Here is a 22,752-nt window from a genome sequence, read left to right on the forward strand (position 1 = left end):
AAAAGCACCAATTACAATTTTGAAACTAATAAAAAAAAGTTGTTTATATCTAGTTTGTTGTTTTATTTATTTATTTTTTCTTTCTTGAAAAATCAGTGTGAAACAATCTAGTTTATTATTAACACATTATAGATTATAGTTAAGCAAATTGTCCTGTTTGCAGCACATATACAGTATTTACATTATTTGTTTATTGCATACAGAGGATTAATATGACAGGAAACTTGTTTATCTCCCACTGCCAACCTCAAAAATACTGTAACACTACAGTGAGGGCTGAACCCATATAAGGCACTCATCAGAGACACTAAGACTCCTGATTCAGACCATTATGAACCACAGCTCCACTAGGTGGCCGATATTTGTCTCAGGCTGAAGACAGTACAGTATCTACATCTTTTACAAGCCTATAAATAGGGAGCTCAAAGAGGGAAGGTTCTATCCTCGGCACTTATCTATACTGTATTGTTATGCATCACTTATTAGCTTGTCTGAGATGAATATCAGAATACAAACAACCTGTAGTGTCCAATTACTGCCACGCAGCCAATAAATGACAGTCCTAACAGCAAATAAAAAGCATTGTTTCTGCTGAATTTCCATGTCATAGCTTTTACACAATACAGAACACCATTTGTTTTAAATGTCACAAGTGACCCTAATACCCCTTCTCTTTTGTACAAGGTGCTAGCTACTTTTGAGTGGAAGGCTTGTGCTGCGGAAGTATATGACCCTTCAATAGAACCAGCTTCATTGCTTGGCTTGGGAGCCCATTGATATGAAAAATAGGGAATTCTGGCCACATCAGATATTTTGGATGGAAGGAATACCTAGTAAAATAGCCATCTGTGATCAAATTGAAATGCATGAACATAGTTATTGGTCCAGAATCATTGCTCCCTGTGGGAGAGTCAGGCACATACCCAGCTTAAAGTGTGGATGTCACAAGCAGAACTGAAAACCTGCCCTGCTTGCACGCACATGGTAAAGCATTGTGAAATCATGTTTGAATACAATGATGTACAAGGTTTATCATTTTCTAATTTAAATGTTGAACCAGACAATGTGAAGAGAATTGAATGTATGGGGTGTGATGTAGATCACCCAGTTAAGTGGGCTCATCTGGGAAAATTACAATGTAAAGATGGCAGTCCGGTTAGCAGGGTTCACGTTTTTGCAGATATCAGTTGTTTAAAACTGTGACCCACAAATGCAATGCTGAGCACTGGATTCCAGAACCCGTAGTGGGATTTACCGACCCACTGAGAGCAGAACCAGACAGACTTTCATTCCTGCTGGGAGCAGTCTGATATCCTGGATGCAAACTGGACACTGGGATTGAAAGACCATTCTTACAAGTAACTGTTAAGAGCAATAATATTATAATATTGTAAAACTCTGTACTGGTTTAGAAATTGTTAAACAAGCAGAAATATTATAGCAGAAATCTGTGTAAGCCTAAATGAAGTTTCAGTAAAACTAAAAATCTATGACCTAATTTAATAACCATAAGAGTGCCCCTTAGGAATGTGATTGTAGCTAAAGTCTCTTATCAGCACAAAGCAGCTTAACCCAGACAGGGGCTACTTGCCTGTAAACTTTATCTAAGAATGTACCAAGCAAGGCGACATTTACTGACACACATAGATGTTTAACTTAAAGACAGGTTGGCTGTTCATTCCTATCTATAGGGGGTGATAGAACGCCATAGTACCAGAACAATATATTTTAAACCAAGGCAGGACTAACTGACAGAACAAGTACTTTAAATCTGTGGCACCTCGTCTTTATAATCTTTATCTTAACAAAGTGATAGAACTCCATGGTACCAGAGACATATGTTATCAGTGTTAGAGATGGCCTCAGTGTTAGAGATGGGTTAGAAAAATAGAGAAAGCATGATACTGCATATTATTCATTTTAAGGAGTAGCCTGACATTAGAAAGTATATTATTAATTTTAATATCTAAAAAGCCAGATGTTTTAGGTTTAATTAAGTCCTATAAGTATCAGGGCAAAACTGCAGTTTATTCATCAGTTGAGTTTGGTAACACAGACAGCTGGTCCGCTTACTGGCGATCTCCTTGTGAAGCTGACTGCTGGTGTTGTATTCAGAGCCTTTTAGTTTAGTAAGCATAATCTTGCATTTGTATCTCACCTCTTTTGAAGCATAAGGCCATAAGGATAGGTTTATTATATTTAGTTTTAGAAAGGTTTTTATATTGTATGCTTTAGGCTAGTTTTGGGTGCTTTTGGCTGTTATGCGTTCAATCAATCAATCAATCTATTTTATATAGCGCTTTTCATAGTGGACCACCATCACAAAGCGTTTTACAAGATAGTGAGGAACAATGCATAATACATTAAATACAGTGAGATACAGGGCATAGTACATTAAATACAGTGCAAAAACAATGCAAATACATTAACTATCGGCATAATACATTAAATAAAAGGCTAGGATGTGAATTCTAAACATTGTGGATGCATGTGTCAAACCTGAAAGAGCAATTTAGACAACAGCTAATAACCATATTGCTTTATAGTATTAATGCTGTTAGTCTGTGCAGACACCAGACTGCCCGGATTGTCTATGGGCTATTCAATGTTGATCTGCGATGACTTGATCCATTTATTTTTAATTTAGAGTGACCAATTATTATTTGTATTTATTTTCCCCCCAATTTGGAATATCCAATTATGTTTTTTCTCCTCATCGCAGCGAGTCCCCACACAGCACAGACATTCTAAGGGCGTGTGAGTGTCCTCCGATCTCACAAGCCTAAAGCCAGAATCGCTTTTATGCAGAGCAGAGGTGGGCGAGCTACCGATCCGGGAGAACAGAGATCAGCCCTGCTTTTTATCCACTGAATCTGCTCGGTGTCTGGCCAGTAGGGTTCCCTGTTGCATGATGATGAGAAGGAGTCCCTGCCGGTTTCCCATCCCCCACCCCGGAAGCTTCAGAGGCAATGTGACGCCCCCTTCGGAGTCCCCAGCAAAGTTTGGCCTCAGTACTGAAAGGAAAGATGCCAGTGGTAGACGTGGCCGTATTCTTACTGCAGAGCAGGAGATGGCCACAGTGGACATGGTGCTGGCAAAAAATGACATTCGCCTAAAGGACATTCAGCAAAACATCATTGCAGACGTTGAAATGTTTGAAGGGGTTGATGCCAAAAGTACAACCACTATTGGACACATATTGAAAAGGCACCAAATAACTATGAAATAGATTTATTTGTTGTCTTTTCAAAGAAATGAGGAGAGAGTGAAAAAGAATTGTGACGCGAATACATTCAGGGATGTGTACAGTAATTTTGCTAGTACTACAGTGATGATATGAACAGTGAGATGCTTTGTGGCTGAGAAGTGTGGCCTATGTTCTACAGTACAGTAGGAGGGCTGTCAGCATTGTTCTGTGAATTGTGAAATGACAGTAAATCACATGAATGAATCTTGTTTTTCAGAGAAGGGTGGAGTTGGATGCAGGAGTCAACCACCATAAGTTCCTCTATGTTGACGAAGCAGGCTTCAATCTGGCAAACGTCTGTGCCGTGGTCGGAACGTTATTGGCCAGCGTGCCACAGTCGATATGCCGGGGCAGCGGGGCAGGATTATAACAATGTGTGAGGCCATATCACAAAATGGAGTTGTGGCACAAAATCCTGTGCTAGGGCCATACAATTCAGCCCATCTGCTGAATTTTGTGGATGTTCTGCATAATCATCTTGTGCATCCAAATGCTGGAGTTACATTTGTCGTAGTCTGGGACAATGTGAATTTCCATCATGCACTGGTAGTACGAGCGTGGTTTGCAGCTCTTCCAGACTTCAGCATGATGTTTCTGCCACCATATTCCCCATTTCTCAACCCTATAGAGGAATTTTTCAGCCTGGAGGTGGAAAGTGTATGATCGCCACCCTTACGAGCAAGCCACCCTCGTCCAGGCCATGGATGAGGCGTGTGGTGACATAACAGTGCAACAGTGCAGCAGTGCCAGGGGTGGACAAGGGCAGCAGTGTGGAGTAGTGGTCAGGGCTCTGGACTCTTGACCGGAGGGTTGTGGGTTCAATCCCAGGTGGGGGACACTGCTGCTGTATCCTTGAGCAAGGTACTTTACCTAGATTGCTCCAGTGAAAACCCAACTGTATAAATGGGTAATTGTATGTAAAAAATTATGTGATAGCTTGTAACAATTGTAAGTCGCCCTGGATAAGGGTGTTGGCTAAGAAATAAATAATAAAAAGGCCCTCCAAGAGATATTATCCACGGTGCCTGGCTAATGAGGACATAAGATGTGATGTGGATGAAAATCTGTGGCCTCATGCTGAAGACAGAGTAGGTAACAGATGAAATGGTGTGGAACATCATACCAAATGCATATTGTATCTTATTTTGTATATTTACAATATTGTAAGTTATCATTTTGTTCACTGTAATTTAGATCACCTTTTATTTGATTTAAACAAAAGATGTGTGTTTTGTGCTCGTTTATATTGGTATTATTTTGTGTTCAATAATATTATTTGTTAAGGATTATTTTATGTTATTATGCTCAAATGATTAATTATATATTATATATACAGTGCCTTGCAAAAGTATTCAGACCCCTGACCAATTCTCTCATATTACTGAATTACAAATGGTACATTGAAATTTCATTCTGTTTGATATTTTATTTTAAAACACTGAAACTCAAAATCAGTTATTGTAAGGTGACATTGGTTTTATGTTGGGAAATATTTTTAAGAAAAATAAAAAACTGAAATATCTTGCTTGCATAAGTATTCAACCCCTGTGCTGTGGAAGCTCCCAGTTTACACGAATGAAAGAAATTGCCCTAACGAGGACACAATTACCTTACCATTGGCCTCCACCTGTGAATCATTAAAGTTGCTGTCACATTTTCTGGATAAAAACCCCACTGCTGAAGGATCATTGGTCAGGCTGTGAATCTGAAGGAAAATGAAGACCAAAGAGCATTCTACAGAAGTTAGAGATAAAGTAATACAAATGCATAGATTAGGAAAGGGTACAAAATAATATCCAAGTGTTTGGATATCCCAGTGAGCACAGTTTGATCAATAATCAGGAAGTGGAAGCTGCATCACACCACCCAGGCACTGTCAAGGAAAGGCCATCCCTCAAAACTCAGCGCTCAAACAAGAAGGAGACTTGTGAGAGAAGCCACAGAGAGGCCAACAATCACTTTGAAGGAGCTACAGAGTTCAGTGGCTGGGAGTGGAGTAATGGTGCACCAGTCAACCATATCAAGAGCTCTGCATAACACTGGCCTGTATGGGAAGGTGGCAAGAAAGAAGCCGTTACTCAAAAAGTACCATCTGAAAGCATGTCTGGTTTGCCAGAAAGCATGAGAGTGACCCAGCTGCGATGTGGGAAAAGGTTTTGTGGTCAGATGAGACCAAGATAGAGCTTTTTAGCCAAAACTCAAAGCGCTATGTGTGGTGCAAAACCTAACACTGCCCATGCCTCAAGACACACCATCCCTACAGTGAAGTATGGTGGTGGCAGCATCATGCTGTGGGAATGCTTCTCATCAGCAGGGACTGGGCATCTTGTTAAAACTGAAGGAAAAATGGATGGAGCAAAATACAGGGAAATACTGCAAGAGAACTGAACCTGCTTCAGTCCGCTAAAAAATTGAAGCTAGGGAGGAAATTCACCTTTCAGCAGGACAATGATCCCAAGCACAAGGCCAAAGCAACACTGGAGTGGCTCAAGAACAAAAAGGTGAATGTCCTACAGTGGCCCAGTCAAAGTCCTGATCTCAATCCCATTGAGAATCTGTGGCACTATTTGAAAATTGTGGTCCACAATCGTCGTCCAACCAACAGCAAATCTGCCAAGAAGAATGGGCCAAAATCACTCCGACACTGTGTGCAAAGCTGGTACATACTTACCCCAAAGGACTTAAAGTCGTTATTGCAGAGAATGGTGGCTCTACCAAATATTAATGTATGGGGGTTGAATACTTATGCAAACAAGATATTTCAGTCTTTTATTTTTCTTAAAAATATTTCCCAACATAAAACCAATGTCACCTTACAATAATTGATTTTGAGTTTCAGTGTTATCAAACAGAATGAAATTTCAATGTACCATTTGTAATTCAGTAATATGAGAGAATTGGTCAGGGGTCTGAATAGTTTTTCAAGGCACTGTATATAATATATATATATATATATATATATATATATAGTGATAAAACTTCACCCACTCGCGTTCGTTGCCCCTTTGAAACACTGACCCAGGACACCAGAAATTGATTTTTAAAGCGTGGTTGCGCTATTTTTAATGAACAACACAAAAACAAAATAAACAAAACAAACACCTGGCTCTTTTATGAGCACTAACTAAACATAACAGGAACCTAAACTAAAAAAAACAGGACAGCTAAGCTGTTTACCTGTAGCAAAATAAACAAAACAACACACACTGTTTTCACACAGATCACACCAAAAGGCTTTACACAACCTTTTCCTTTTTGTTTATGGCTTCCACACACATCAACAGCCATGAGCAGACTAACTGCTCTCCTTATATACCCTGCACCTGGCTCTAATTTACAATCATAGCCAGGTGCAAGTGATAATTAACAATAAAACAATTAACAAAACAATTAAACCAAAAATGTGCCTATGCACATGTTTTCCTGCAGGGAGGATTGAACCCCCTCCCTGCTGCCTTACAATATAGACTCATTAAATCTATATAAGAGATATTCTCAGTGTAAGTAGGTTATACATATTAATTATTATTATTTATTTCTTAGCAGACGCCCTTATCCAGTGCGACTAACAATTGTTACAAGATATCACATTATTTTTACATACAATTACATTATTTTTTACATACAATTACCCATTTATACAGTTGGGTTTTTACTGGAGCAATCTAGGTAAAGTACCTTTCTCAAGGGTACACCAGCAGTGTCCCCCACCAGGGATTGAATCCACGACCCTCCGGTCAAGAGTCCAGAGCACTAACCACCACTACACACTGCTGCCCCCTATCAGTAGAACACTATCTTTAAGACTTTGTCTCAGAGTTGGGTGCCCATTGTCTGGACCACACTGGCTACCCCTTTTATCTTGTCCAAGCAACAGTCAGACAGCCAGTAAATAAAAATAAAAATAAAAAAACCCTGAAATCTACAATGGATTTGTTTTCATTTTTCCATTATAAAAGTTTCCAATATTAAAAGAATAGAAAAGTGTAATAAAGTATATTGAAAGCTCTGGTAAACATTGTAAAGCCCAGACAGGTATGTTATAACATATTAAGAAACATGGCAAACTATAGTAGACTATGATAAATGGATAGTATAGGCAATGGAAAAGCATAGGGAAGCTGCAGAATTACTGTGCACATGTACAGTGGTAAACTGGTCAAATGTACAAGGGTAAACACAGTCTAATCAGTCTAAATGCTGTTTAACACGTTTTAAACAATAAGTACTGTATTGGTGTTTTATTACATCCTGCTGACGCATGTCTTCAACAGATTTCTTGCTTTTTATTTTTTATTTTTGTATACACAAATATAATTTGGGGAATGTTTTGTCCACAGATAAACATACACAATCTCTTACGAATGAAAGCAATCATCTAGACAGTTCATCACAACTCACAAAGATGTATGATGGATGGGTTTTATATACTGTGGGTAAAAAGTTACACAGTCAGCAAACTCATGTTTTCTTCTTTGTCCGGTGTGGAGGTTTCTGAAAATTTACATAAATGCCCTCTTTGTTTTGACGACTTGGGGGTTTTGTCATTCTGTCATAGACAGCTGCATGTTCGTAGTTGTTCATTTGCTAAAAGAAGAATATGAATAACACGTGTAAATGAAGTGTTCATCATTATTACTCTTTAAACATGTGTTAATGTAATTTGTAGACATGGATTGATACTGGTAAATAAAAGCACTAGTATTAATTCAACTATACAATATTACCAGAAGTACAAAATACCCGTTTACCCGTCTTTTTGGAACATCTAGCTTGGCTCTATTTCTCATTATTTTCTTCCGCCTCCTGCAAGAAAAGAAACACAATATTTCCTGTTGTTATTTGTATCTGGTAATGAATTACGTTTTAGCATCTTATTGTCCTTGACAGGCTTTTTTCTATTCCTCATACGACTTCCAGCAGTCAGAGGGGAAGACTACTATTGGTAAGGGAATGAAAGCCTATTCTTTAGCTTTATCTGCCTCCTCATGTTACCTTCGCCTAAACTCTGAATCTGTTAATTGGTTTTCTTTTATTGACTTTATTTTAGATTCAGTTGCACTTAATAAAATATATGTTAAGCAAAATGAAAAAAATACAAATATGGATTAAATAAACCAGTCCATAAATAAGTTTTTGCTCTTATATTATGTGAAATAGTTTTTGAAATATGATTACATTTCAATGAGATGTGCAGAGACTTGCCTTTTCTGACACACCACCACCGTAGCAATGATGGGCACTGCGAAAACAACCAGCCCGCCAGCTCCAGCTCCTACATAGGTGAGTATTATTTTCATAAACTCATTTATTTCTGTAATAATAACAAAACAACGCAAATATGAAAGTATGTATCTGGATTGTGTTTTTTAAGAGCAAGAAATACAAATATAGGGTTGGCCAAAAATTGCTTAACTTAGTCATATTTTTAGGTTATACTTTAAAAAATGTTCATCGTTCATGTCAAAACAAGGACAACAATTTGACATTTGATGCAATAAAACAACAATTCCTATGTTGCACAATTATTGGCCCATCCTGAAGTTTTAGACAGTAGATTATACTGAACAATGTTTTTGGCACAGCTGAGATTCATATGCCCATCTACAGTGTTTAAAAGGCATCACAGCTGCATATGTGGACCTTTACTTATACAAATGCAATAAATTATGACTATCTTATCAATAAAATGCAATACTACCTTATGCTAATTAACTCACTGGGACTACACATACTGTTTATAATTTTGCATGTGAATAACTAATTCCACTCAAATACATAACCTTGGAGTAGTTGAAAGACAAATCATTTTATTTTATTTGCCGGTGTAATGAACTTTGTTTCAAGAGAAACTGCATGTCTAGACCATTTTGTGCAAATAAATATATTTGTAATATATATATATATATATATATATATATATATATATATATATATATATATATATATTATATTCACTTGCACTAAATGGGCAACATAAATATAGCTTATAATCAATTTCTTTCACTTTTATATTGTTGGTTCCAATGATGCCATATACTGACTTTTGTCCCACATAATCCCTGTCTATGTGTGGAACGGAAGAGAGACGTAGTGACAAAGTGTCTGACTCACTCTAGAGATTCAATCTTAACGCCTTGATTTTCATTCACACTTACATCTACAGTTTATTCTCACCTTTTCTCACACTCAAAGATATAGTTGTTGTGTGGTTTCCCCGGTCAGTGCTGAAGAGACACCGGTAAACCCCTTCATCGTTAATGGTTATATTCATCAACAGCAGGTTGATACTTAGTGGTCTGCTGCAGTTTACCAGTGTCCGTTCTTTATAATCGGGTCCAATGATTTTTCCATCAGAGAAACTGCAGAGAGCTATAGTGTCTTTATGTTTCTCTCCAATCCTTTCAATGGCCACACGGTAAACGGTTCCATTCAGAACATAGTGGCATCTTAGCATGAAATGATGACCTTTCTCTACTAACTCCTCAGAATCAGAATTTCTGTTACCAAATCCATCTGGAAATAAAGTAATTCAGGGGTTCATTTTGATCTGACCGCTCCTCAAAATACTATATTGTCTAGCAAAAGAAAGCAAATCACTTTGAAGTGTAAAGATATACAGAATAATACAATAGTTCCCTTTTAAGACCATCTATTTAAATCCTGTGTATTGTCGGGTATAAAACCCATCACACAGTTAACATAAGAAATAGTAATAAGTTATTAGATTTAATAAATACATTCGTTTTCTATTTAGATGTTTTACTGCAATTCTGCTTCACCTACTTAACAATTAAATACATCATTATTTTTTCTATATTTCTCTTGTTATTTCTTGTTTTTTTAACACATAGATTAATCTGCTGTATATTCATTTTTGGAAACAGATTATGTAGTCTTTACCATGTCTCTCCTGCAAAATCAGTGTACTGCTGCACTAAGCTAATTCTAAATCCATAGAATCAGAAACTAAATGCCCAATAAAGATCAAATAAAATACAATACATTGTCAGTGTTCTGCTTATTCATACCTACACTATACAGTCACTTTAGAGGATGCTATCTGAAAAATTTGACAAGTAATCCAATATTTTCTTAATGAATATAATTGTTCAGTTAAAGTAACTTTTTGATTTATTTTAAAAGTAAAAAGCTTTTAGGTTGAATAAGATTAAACCAACTGAGAAAGTACAGTACTTGTATTGCTTTAAATGGTTATTGAATACCCAAATTACCATTGAAAGCACCCATGAATCCAAGACTGTTTTAACAAATCGTTCCCCCAAAACCTGAAAACCTAGCAATTACTAGATCTGTGACCATAGCTCAATCCTTCCTCTCTCTATTTCTGTTTTGAATTTATTTGTTACCTCTACATGGACTCGGTTTTGCCACTCATTTACAACTAGGGATTTTAAATGTCTACTGAAAAATACCTTACCTGAATTCTCCACCAGGAGATGTTTTATCCATGATCCTTTTGGAAACGTTTGTATAGAGCATTGATAAAGACCTAGATCTTCAGCTGAGGCATTTATGATAGTGATGCTCCCATCCATCGACGATGAATTCAGGAACACAATTCTTGCTTCGTATTTGTTGGAAAACGTCAAGCCATGTTGTTTATTATAAACAGCAACCAGTTCTTTTTTAGAGTCTGACTTTCTTTCCCAGTTAATCTGGCTCAGATTACCTGACCAAGGGCACTCGCATTTCAGTGTTAGGTTTTGCTCCATCTTTACAGTTGTGTCTGCTGTCAATGTTGCACCTGAAGTACAGAAACAACAATCTGAGCAAATCCATATGATGATGTGGTACTTTCAGTATGTGTATAACGAGGAAAGGTAACATGCAGTACCATTGCCGTGTACTTGCCCTCCCCCTCCCAAACGAAAAGGCAGTATATCAGTGTCCATTATTTAAATTGCGAAGCATGTGGAAAGCCAACTTCAGGTTTGTGAATACAAAGGGGAGAGTTTATGCCCAAAATGTGTCTTCTGACATACCCACCTTATTGTTCAACTAAGGCTCTATGATACTCAATGCCGGGTCACTACAGATCAGGGGCTTGTTTCTACACACACATACGAATGTGTATCTGGCAGATATGATGTCGAAAGTTAAATACGAATGAAGTTTCATATAATGACACTCACACCACTCATTCGTAAAACCTTTCGGATTTTATCGGCATCACATTTTTCATCGTTTAAATACGAAAGGTGAATCTCACCTAGTTTTCTCACTAAAGCCCTGGACACACTGCCCGATTTTTCAGTCGCATCGGGCGGTGTGTTATGCTTTGCGATGAGATTTTACAGGATCGGCTGATCGATTTCAATCGGCTCGTAAAGTTCAAACATGTTTAATATTTTACAATGTGATCCCCTCGCATCGGCTAACTAGTGTGGTATACCTAGGGGCCCGGAAATCACTGTATTTTTAAAAGAAATTCACGAATGACAATGAACACAAAAACCAACCAATTTCACGGTGACACAAAACCATCATCATTTATATAAGAAAAAAGAAAAAAGAAAAGGATATTTCAGGTACTTAAAAAAGGTAGAATAATTGATTTCAAATCAATTATCAGGATGTTTCGGACTACAAGTCCTTCATCAGCTCAATACAAAAAAACAGTGCTTTAAGAAGTTGATAAAAAACAAACAAGTCGTCTTTTAAACAAAATTCCAGAATGCTGATGATGATGATGATGATGACCTTAGAATAGAATGTTCATTCCAAATGGCTCCAAAGTGCCTAGTTTGAAAATAAGTTCACATTCCTTTTGTTTCCTGACAGCATTAGTTCCATAGCATTGAACCATCCCACAAATTGTGATGTCTTCTATGGTGTGGTCATTTCTTTTAAAATGTCTGGCGACAAGAAAGGTAGAGGTGTTAATTCGTATACTCAGATGCTCCACGAAGCGATCAGCCAAGTGTCATTTTGTTTCACCAATATATAGCTTGTTACATTTGATGCAGCCAATGCAATATACTATTCCTTTACTAATGCAAGTAAAAGTATCATGGATAGTAAATGAGGATTTTGCTCCCTTAACTACTGTGTTGCTGTGAATGTATTTACAAGTTGCACAACGTGACCTATTGCATGGAAACGTACCCTTAAGACTGTCCAGATTGGGTCGAATGTTACTGTGGACCAGATGCTCTCTTAGATTTTTGTCTCTTCTGTATGACATTAGAGGAGGGTTATTGAAAATGGGAGCTGTAGAAGGATCTTCTTGAAGAATGCTAAAATTTCTTTGTATGATGTGTTGTACTTTTTTAGTCATAGGATGATATGTAAGAACAAGGGGAATACGATTGTTAGTATTCTGTGTTTTGGTTTTGTACAAGACATCCTTTCTGTTTATTGTCGATACTCTTAACTGAGCTTCTCTAAGTAGAGTGTCTGGAAAACCACAGTTTCTGAAAAATGCACACATGTCATTTGTTTTATTCAAAAAATCACTGTCATCACTTCAAATGCGTCTCAGTCTTAGTAATTGGGAGTATGGAATGGAGTTGCGACAAGCTTTGGGATGTGAGGAGTCGTATCTTAGATATGAATGAGAGTCTGTTTCTTTGTAGAAGATTGTAGTATTGATGGTACAATTTGAAACCGTGATGGTAATGTCTAAGAAATAAATTTGTTTAGAAATGTTCCATGTATACTTTAGAGCTGGATGAAACTGGTCAATAAAATGTATGAAATCCATTAAATCTTCATTAGTGTTGTCTGAGATGCCAAATATGTCGTCAATGTATCTAAGATATAACATTGGTGTATGTCCCTTGTACTGTTGAAAAACTTTATTTTCGATCCATCCCATAAAAAGACCCCATTTTTGTTCCCATACTGACACCTCTAACTTGTTTATAAAAGTCTCCATTAAAGGAGAAACAATTCAAAGAAAGGACGAGTTGGGCTAGTTGCAAAAGAATATCGGTTGCAGGTTCTTTTACTGTCCGTTTATCAAGGAAGTATTTTAGTGCTTGTAAACCGTCACTGTTGGGGATAACTGTGTAGAGGCTTTTGACATCCATTGAGAAGAAAGTTATATTTTCACTGTTACCATTTAAAGAAAAATGATCTATTATTTGCAAAACACGGTTAGAGTCTTTAACGTATGAAGGTAGAGATTCCACAATGGGTCTGAAGACATCATCAAGGAACTTGGAAATTATTTCAGTGGGGCAGGAACATGCTGATACAATAGGACGGCCTGGGTTGGTAGGCTTATGAATTTTAGGAAGTAAATAAAAACGGCTACAGCGAGGGTTTTCAACAATAAGATTAGACGCAGATTTTGGTAATAAGTTATTCTGCATGGCAGAATGGATAGTAGATGTGACTGTAGTTTGTAACAGTTGGGTAAGATCATTTGGGACTTTCGTGTAAAAGTTAGTGTCAGAAAGTTGTTTAGATGCTTCTTCTATATATAGATCCTTTTTCCAAACTACTAAAGCGCCTCCTTTGTCAGCAGGTTTTATTATGATGTCATTACGTTTCTGTATATTTTGTAAGGTGTGATATTCATCTGTTGTCAAGTTTAAACGATTAGTGTGTTGTTGAAAATTAATTTGACTTATTTCTCGTTCACATTTATCAATAAAAAAATCTAAGGCTTGAAAAGCTCCGGAGGCTGGTGTCCAAGTAGAGTGCTGTTGTTTGTATTTATGGAAAATATCTAAGGAATCAGAAGCTGTGTTGGAGGATTGTGAAGCACCTAATTCATTTGTATCTGTGTCTGCATGAAAATGGGCATGTAAACGCATGCGGCGAAAGAAATGCTGTGTGTCATATCATGGTCAAGTTTTTGTATTTTATATTGATAATTTTTGATAGTATGCATCATGATACTTTTACTACATTTAAATAAAGTAGATTGCACTTGCCTGTAATATTCTCTATGGTTGTAGCTTGGATGGAAATTCATTCTGAAGCCTTTAGGAATGAGGTTTACTTATATAACACTTTCTATTTACATTATATTCTACTGATGCAAGTTGCCTAAAATGTGTTATCATTATAGTTCATCAAGAACAACTCTTTAAACTCTTTAAAATGTACATTGCGACATTGGAACTCGAGCCACTATTGAAATAATCTTTAAAAATGTAACAAGGAGGCAGTCTGGTCCAGTGGTTAAAATCCAGGGCTTGTAACCAGGTGGTCACCGGTTCAAATCCCACCTCTCCCACTAACTGACTTACTGTGTGACCCTGAACAAGTCACTTAACCTCTTTTTGCTCCATCCTGCGGATGAGATGTTAAATCAATGTCCGATTGTGAGTGACTCTGCATGTAATGCACAGTTCACAGCCTTTCTGTAAAGCGCTTTGTGATGGCGATATATAAAAATAAAAATATATTATTAACACACTTCTGCTGGAAACAAGTCATTTAAAATGATCTGTGTTGACTGCAAAAAAGTAAAAGTAACAAATAGATTTTTTAAAAACAACCTTGAATGGCAAATTCACCAACATTTTCGAGTTTTGTAAACCTTTAAAACTTATGTTGACAAATTAATTAAAATGGCCGTGTAATTCCCATAGCCTATTTTTCTGCCTCTAATCCCCAAATATTAAACACGGGAGAAACGTTAACTGCAAACCTGAAATGACAAAACCAGCTGAATCAAGAATTACACGATTGACTCGAGGAGGGTTGAGGATTGAGGATTGACTCGAGGAGGGTTGAGGATTGACTCGAGGAGGGTTGGCGATTGACTCGAGGAGGGATGACGATCGACTCGAGGAGGGATGACGATCGACTCGAGGAGGGGAGAGGATCGACTCGAGGAGGGTTGAGGATTGACTCGAGGAGGGGAGAGGATCGACTCGAGGAGGGTTGAGGATTGACTCGAGGAGGGTTGAGGATCGACTCGAGGAGGGTTGAGGATTGACTCGAGGAGGGTTGAGGATCGACTCGAGGAGGGATGACGATCGACTCGAGGAGGGTTGAGGATTGACTCGAGGAGGGTTGAGGATCGACTCGAGGAGGGTTGAGGATCGACTCGAGGAGGGATGACGATCGACTCGAGGAGGGTTGAGGATCGACTCGAGGAGGGGAGAGGATCGACTCGAGGAGGGTTGAGGATCGACTCGAGGAGGGTTGAGGATTGACTCGAGGAGGGTTGAGGATCGACTCGAGGAGGGATGACGATCGACTCGAGGAGGGTTGAGGATCGACTCGAGGAGGGATGACGATCGACTCGAGGAGGGGAGAGGATTGACTCGAGGAGGGTTGAGGATCGACTCGAGGAGGGATGACGATCGACTCGAGGAGGGTTGAGGATCGACTCGAGGAGGGATGACGATCGACTCGAGGAGGGGAGAGGATCGACTCGAGGAGGGTTGGCGATTGACTCGAGGAGGGATGACGATCGACTCGAGGAGGGTTGGCGATTGACTCGAGGAGGGATGACGATCGACTCGAGGAGGGGAGAGGATCGACTCGAGGAGGGGAGAGGATTGACTCGAGGAGGGATGACGATCGACTCGAGGAGGGGAGAGGATCGACTCGAGGAGGGGAGAGGATTGACTCGAGGAGGGATGACGATCGACTCGAGGAGGGGAGAGGATTGACTCGAGGAGGGATGAGGATCGACTCGAGGAGGGGAGAGGATCGACTCGAGGAGGGTTGGCGATTGACTCGAGGAGGGTTGGCGATTGACTCGAGGAGGGTTGGCGATTGACTCGAGGAGGGGTGAGGTCTGAGGATGTCCTAAAATGGACACCGTAACCCTAGCCTGATCTGTAGTGTCAATGCGACAGGGACAACAAATAAATATCCCATGTGATAAATGGAGAAAACTGCTGAATGTGTTAAATTGTTAAACAGTTTAAAAAAAATAAAAAAATAAAAAATATACAAATATAAGAAAAAGATTAGACATAATAAAATGACGGCTTATTATTTATAAATAAAACAAAAACACTGCAGTTGAGAGATTTCAAAGAACCTTAAATTTGAAGACAGCCAATAACTTGTTTTAACTAAGCCTAGGATTATACACTAACAATTTAATTAAAAAAAAAAATACCAAATAACAAAAAAAATACAAAAAACATTAGACCATGAAAACTCTTTTCACCAGCAGTTCCAATAAAAGGGGTTGAGAATTGCTTAACATTTAAGAAGTTGTTTGTTGTCATCTTAGAATTACATTTTCCCTCAGAAATAAGATGTTCTGTTCCTTCACGGTCACTTTGGGACACTTCCTCTACTATCTACATACTTTTCAAGCACAGACTGTATGCTGAAAGTATCACACATAGCACAAGAAGAACTACACGTATATACAGTATGCAACCCACAAGGCAGATGCTTCTGATTTTGAAAACCTGTAAATGTAGTTCAATGACATGCTGTATAACCTGGAAATAAACTTTTATTCTAAAAGGTCCCACTGTAGTGCATTTTTTTGAAAGCTAATTGTTTGACAAGGCCTTATTATGCCACTGTGTTTCTCTAAAACAGCGATCTATGTCAGTTTCCTGACCTATTAGGACAGTAGGTCAAATAAAATGTATTTGTATACATACTTAATTTCAAATGAATCAATTCATAAACCTACCAACTATCAGTGTATTATGCACGTATAAAATATTACCAATCCACAAAAGAATATAAAAGGACTGCTTTAGGTTACATAAAATAGTTTAACATGTATTCTTACAACACATTTAATTAATGTATTCTTTATTAATAATATGTACATGTCATTTAAATAGGTTGAACAAACAAAAAAAAAAATAGATTCATCTTGACAATAAGTTGCAGGGATGCCACGGACAGCCAAGTTGTAGGTTTAAATCTGAAGCAAAAAAGTTCTCAAAAATTACCTATAAAACCATCATCTCATGGGGATTCACCTACTGTACTATTAGCCCTGTATCAAAGTCAGTCAGACTGGCTATTAAACAGTCCATGCGGTATTGAGTTATAAATAATATTTATTCTGAAATAGCAACCACTTTAGAATTTGTTTGATCGGAGTATATAGTATAAATGGTAAAATAAGTGAAAATATAATAAAAAAGAGTGACTATAAAACCCAATATCATAAACCATACTATGCTTTTGGGACACATTTTAAAATACCATGCTTAATTATTTGGACCAGGTCCATTACACGTTTTTCTCCTATACATAGTTTCTACTACAAATGCATGTAGCAAAACTGCACGTGAAGCAACTACATTTTGTTAATTACTTTCGGTAAGAACTCTACAAGTCGCATGCTTTGTAGATCATTACAATTAGAACCACAATTTTCCATTTGTTTTCCACATAATTTCATCTTAAAAAACTAAACGCTTACCTTTGCGTAAACGGAAAAGAATCATAAGCAGCAACAGATAATCCATGATTGCAGCCTCCGTTGTTCTTTATTCAGTAGGTGTGAATACTTCAGTCGAATGGTTAGGTACTAACCAGAGCTTCCTGTTTCTGTAGATTATGCAGGCTAAACAGAATAGGACATGCAGTACAAGGAACAGTACATCAAAGCTGGATTACACAAGATCAAAAATGAAACTGTAATCAAAAGGTAAGGTCCAAGAAAAAAAAGCAATTTGATTCTTTATGTATTGTTCTCCTGACTTAAATACTGCATTTAAATGTTGATATCACTTATTTTAAGACTGTGGATCACATTCAAAAGTGAGTTTACCTTTTTTTATAGAAAGAATACAAAACTTTGATGCTAAAATAAGTAAATTAAAAAGCTCACAGTACATACAATGAAGTGTGCAAATATAGTATTGAATGCTTCAGGTGAATGCTTTATCAAAATGGCCCAATAGATGCTAATTTACTAAGAAAACATACATTCATTGATTCACACAAGGATTTTATGATTTATGTATTATACCGTATTTAAAACAATTGCCATATACAAGTATAACACCATATGCAAATAAAAATGAACATATTACAAAAAATAATATGAGTACATTTCTGGGAAATGAGAACGCTAAAAGGTTTCCAGGGGTCACGTTACTAGATTACAAATTATTCTTTTTTTACTTTTTATACTAAAATAAATTAGTATGAGTTTCCTGTGCAGTGGGTAGCTCAGCCCACTTATTTCTTCCTGTTGATGATGTCTGTAATGCAAGTAGTTGATGTATTTTTTTATTTTTTTCTATTTAACAAACCCTTTTACTTGCTCATACATATATAGTACATAGATCTTGTAAAATAATGCCAGTTACACCTACCTAATACAGTGAGGTCCATGAAAAATGGCTCTGGTACCATGGTAAACTTGCGGTACCTCAAGGCAGACATGTCACAGTATACTGTGGTTATGCGGTGCAGCAATCGATGCTACGTGATAACAAGCAGCTGTAAATGTTACTGTAGTTTATACTGTAGCAATCCTGCGGGGGGGGGGGGGGGGGGGGGTCAGGATAGTGTACAGCGTGGATGTATGTGTGCAAGGGGTTGCATGGTGGGTGTATGTGTGCAGGGGTTGCATGGTGGGTGGGTGTGTGCATGCAGGGGTTGCATGTTGTGTGTGTGCGTGCAGGGGTCGCATTAGGTGTGTGTACGTGCAGGGGCTGCATGTTGTGTGTACGTGCAGGGGTTGCATTGGGCGTGTGTGTGCGTGCAGGGGTTGCATTGGGTGTGTGTGTGCGCGTGCAGGGGCTGCATTTTGTGTGTGTGCATGCAAGGGTCGCATTGGGTGTGTGTGCATGCAGAGGTTGTGTGTATGTGGATGTGTGTGGAGGAGAATTGGGGTGCAGGTTTGGCGTGAAAGATATGGGCAAGGAAGAGAGGACATATAAGGGAGTGCAAGGAAAAGACCAGGAGTAGAGACAGCAAAAGCGACAGAGAAGGGTGTGTGGGGAGAGAGATAGAGACAGAGAGGAGGAAAGGGATCAAAGGAAACAAATACTACCAATATAAAATCATTTATTTTCATTTTCAACTCCCAGTCCCCTTCCCCTCACTTTATGGTTTTATTTTGTGCTCATTTTAATTATTGTAAATAATAAACGGCTTGAGCCTTGATCTACTCACAGAACCCAAAAATTTTTTTTCACATCAATAGAATCAATTGTTATGGCCATGCATGTTGATAATATGAATATCTACACTGTTTTGTACGGATAGACATTAATAATATTCAAGACAAGTGGCCGGTTGACAGTAGGATATAGGTTTATGTAGGCTATAAGTTAATGTAGTTGAAGCATGTGGAGTAAAAATGTTTAGCTATTGCTGTCATATAATCCAGATACAATAATTTAACAGAAAGGGTAAAGGCACATGCAGTTTGATCAGGGAGCGTTTCAGACACACTGTCCTTGAGGCTGTATCATATATACAACATAAGAACAAATGAGGAAGCAGAAAACAACTGAGGCTACTCGCTGTGCATGACAGTGGCTTTCAGAACAGTGTGTCAGAACGTCTCAGAGAGTGATGCTTTGTTGCTTCACTCTCACGGAAAACATCTACGACTTCACTGCTTCTATTCAAGAATATTTTACAGAGAAAGATGCTGTAAGATGACAATGCTTCCGAGATTTAGATTTCCAAGGCTTTTTCCAGACCAGTAAGTGAAATCAGCCAAATTTAAAGCTATTCTTCTAGCAATTTAGAGTTTGTCACAAATAGGTACACATCATTGATAAGGCTACAATTTCACGGGCGAGGTGCGGCAAATAAATAAATAAATAAATAAATACATAAATAAATTACAGAAAGGTCACCAAATAATGTAGTTTTAGCTACATCAGCATACACAAGAGCATTTAAATAGTACACCAAAACCAATAATATAAAGACTATTGCTTTTGACTACTGACAAGTTTAAATAGATTGCAAAACTTACAGTACATACTTCAGACTGTCATAATTTCTGGTGGGAGTCAAGGGTCTCCTACCATGCGACAAATCGGAATTATGTAATCTTGCGACGTGAGTCTTTTTTGGAAAGCCGTACAGCCTTAACAGATCATCAAACCTTTCACCTGTCGTTCTAAAATACTTCAAATATCTCTAATTCATGTTTGAAATTCTCCCTTTCAGGTGCTCTGTTAAGAGAGGACAGATATACCAACAACGTCCCTTTTGATTATTATTATTATTATTTTTTTAAACCACTTGTATAAGAGGTACAAACTCAGCACATCTACTTAAATGTCAATGTATCCAATTTCATAAATGCAGTCTGTATTTAAAAAGTATGAACAGCAGGTGCGACTTTGTGCAGTCAAAAGGGCTGCGATGCAATGTGTCCTTCATTCAGTAGTGAAGCTAGTGGAGTTTTCCACGATTCTGAAGCAGCATGTTGTAAAGAAAGCCTCTGTAAGTCGTTAAACTTCTGTTCTCCGATGAATTTGTTCTTTTGTCTTTACAAAAAACAGCTCAGTCACAATTTTTTGTATTTTAGCTGTCACCCATTTACATGCTTGCTCGCTCAGCTATCTCACTCGCGGACCTACACAGCTACACGTAAATACTGCATGCATACACAACCAAACAATTTACAGATACTCGCAGATTTGTATTTTCAGTGCAGGACATACTGCAGGGAATAAAGGAAGCACATAATCAAATGTGTTTTTACATCCATTTTCATGATTTCAGACTTTATTCAAACTCACGGTTTCCGTTTACTCCGTGACAAAATTGTAGCCTTAATTATTGATACACATATTTAATAAACCTATAAATTCCATCATGATGATGCTTAAAATTATTTTGGGGGATTTTTTTTTTTACATTGTGTTTGAATTTTTGCACACAACCAACTAACCCAGTCTATTGCAATATATTTCCCAGGCTCACAACAGATAGTCATGTCTCTCAGTGCAAGAGGAATATATTGATGAAAAATGTCTCATTAAAAAAGGAATTTAATACTGTACAAGCCATTTACAAACAAGTATCTACAAATTTACTCTTGACAAAGTCTTCAACTATTTAAAATTTGGGTCAGGTTTTCAAGGCACTTCAGCTTATAGGAAATCATAGGGTCCTCATTGGTTCTTGTTGAATCTATAAGGAAATCAAAACAAAAACAAAACTATATCATACACTTTTGCATCATGTTCATGCTTACTGCTTTTAATGGAAATGTATGTAGGGTCCATTTACATAGTTGATTCTCAGAACACATTTTTGGATAGGGAAAGTGTAAAGATTTAAAATTAATTTACATTAATTCTTAAGATTTTGGTTATGGTGGTGGCTCCTTTAATAGTCTACACAAGTTTTATGATTAGCAATCTTTATTTAATTCATCAAAACAGAATAAAAAAAATGAGTTTGAAATTATGCACAACTAAAACTTTATGTATAGGTCTTGTTACAACAAAAAAGAAATGCCTTCATATTTTTTTAATCAATCCAACAAGTTATTTAGAATCACAAACTTTTATAGAAACAAACATCTATTCAAACATCCATCCAAGAAAACATTTGAGAACAGTATCTTTCTTTCGAGCAATCGCACACATAAATAAAGTATTACCTTTTTTCGCCAAGGTCAATGCCTCGTCAACTCTCCTTTTGATGGTGGGGCTCTTCAAAGTAACTTTTGCCTGTTAATAAAAATAAATAACTTTACTGCATGTTTTAATTGTATAATTTTATTGACAATACACATTAACATTACAATATTAAAAAGATTTCCAAGAAAATGCTCTTTGAACACCATTTTTGTGAAAGAAAAATAAAACAGCTAAAGTTTCATAACCTGTAGCACGCAAATAAGTCACATTTTAAATGAATCTCAGAAGCTGTTTGTTACTTATTATGTTGTATTTGCAGTTTGCAAATGGGGCCTATTGAAGCGAAAACACACTTTGACAAAATATTGTTATGGGTACGAAACAGATTACTGTAATTGCATCTTTTAAATGTTATGAGACCAGTAGATATAGTACAGTAAATCAAATACAGTAATCTGTCACGTATCCGCCCATCACATATCCGCCATGATCAAGCTCTTCAGCAACGTTAGTTTATTATTGAACAGCGAAGATTAGTTCAGAGATTGTACATCCCACCAAAGTTTTCGTACACTGTGTTGTATGTGATCCGTGCGCTGCCATTGCTGGTAGTGTCACGTGAGCTGTTCAGTGTGTTGATATGTAAATAAATCCTGTTCACCTACAGAGCGTGTCAACTTCAGCCTCCGTCTCGATCTCCTGCCTGTCACTCAGCAGCGAATGCACGCACCCACACGGGAGACGACTACCCTGTCACAAGCATTGATACCCTGTATCTTTCTAAACAAGGGATTTAGAGGAGCCCCCAATAAAAGCTGAATCTCAAAACAATAATGTGATTATAGTAATTGTTACAGCTGTGTATTTAAAACAGAATTCATGTATCTGACTTTTTACATATCCGCTCTTACTCTGGTCCCACTGCAGTCGGATATGCGATGGAATACTGTATATAATTTTGTTACTATGACTTGCTACATAGTTTTTATTACAGTGCACCCCACTTGCACCAAAGCA

At 37.5% G+C, this 22,752-nt stretch overlaps 1 protein-coding gene and 1 pseudogene across 1 annotated transcript; both read right to left on the reverse strand.

Annotated features, from left to right (window-relative positions):
- Positions 1–6,286: 6,286 nt before the first annotated feature.
- On the reverse strand, positions 6,287–17,717 carry LOC117435291 (CD226 antigen-like). Its single transcript, XM_034058342.3, has 6 exons — positions 17,589–17,717; positions 10,689–11,015; positions 9,425–9,763; positions 8,453–8,561; positions 7,999–8,053; positions 6,287–7,834 (listed from the first exon to the last, which is right to left on the reverse strand). The coding sequence occupies exons 1-6, from the start codon at positions 17,632–17,634 to the stop codon at positions 7,709–7,711; spliced, it is 1,002 nt and encodes a 333-aa protein (XP_033914233.3). The 5' UTR covers positions 17,635–17,717; the 3' UTR covers positions 6,287–7,708.
- Positions 17,718–18,771: 1,054 nt separating this feature from the next.
- Positions 18,772–22,752, reverse strand: part of LOC117394594 (rotatin-like) — a 52,381-nt pseudogene continuing 48,400 nt past the window's right edge.

This window comes from Acipenser ruthenus, chromosome 3 (assembly GCF_902713425.1).
Source record: "Acipenser ruthenus chromosome 3, fAciRut3.2 maternal haplotype, whole genome shotgun sequence".
NCBI lineage: Eukaryota > Metazoa > Chordata > Actinopteri > Acipenseriformes > Acipenseridae > Acipenser > Acipenser ruthenus.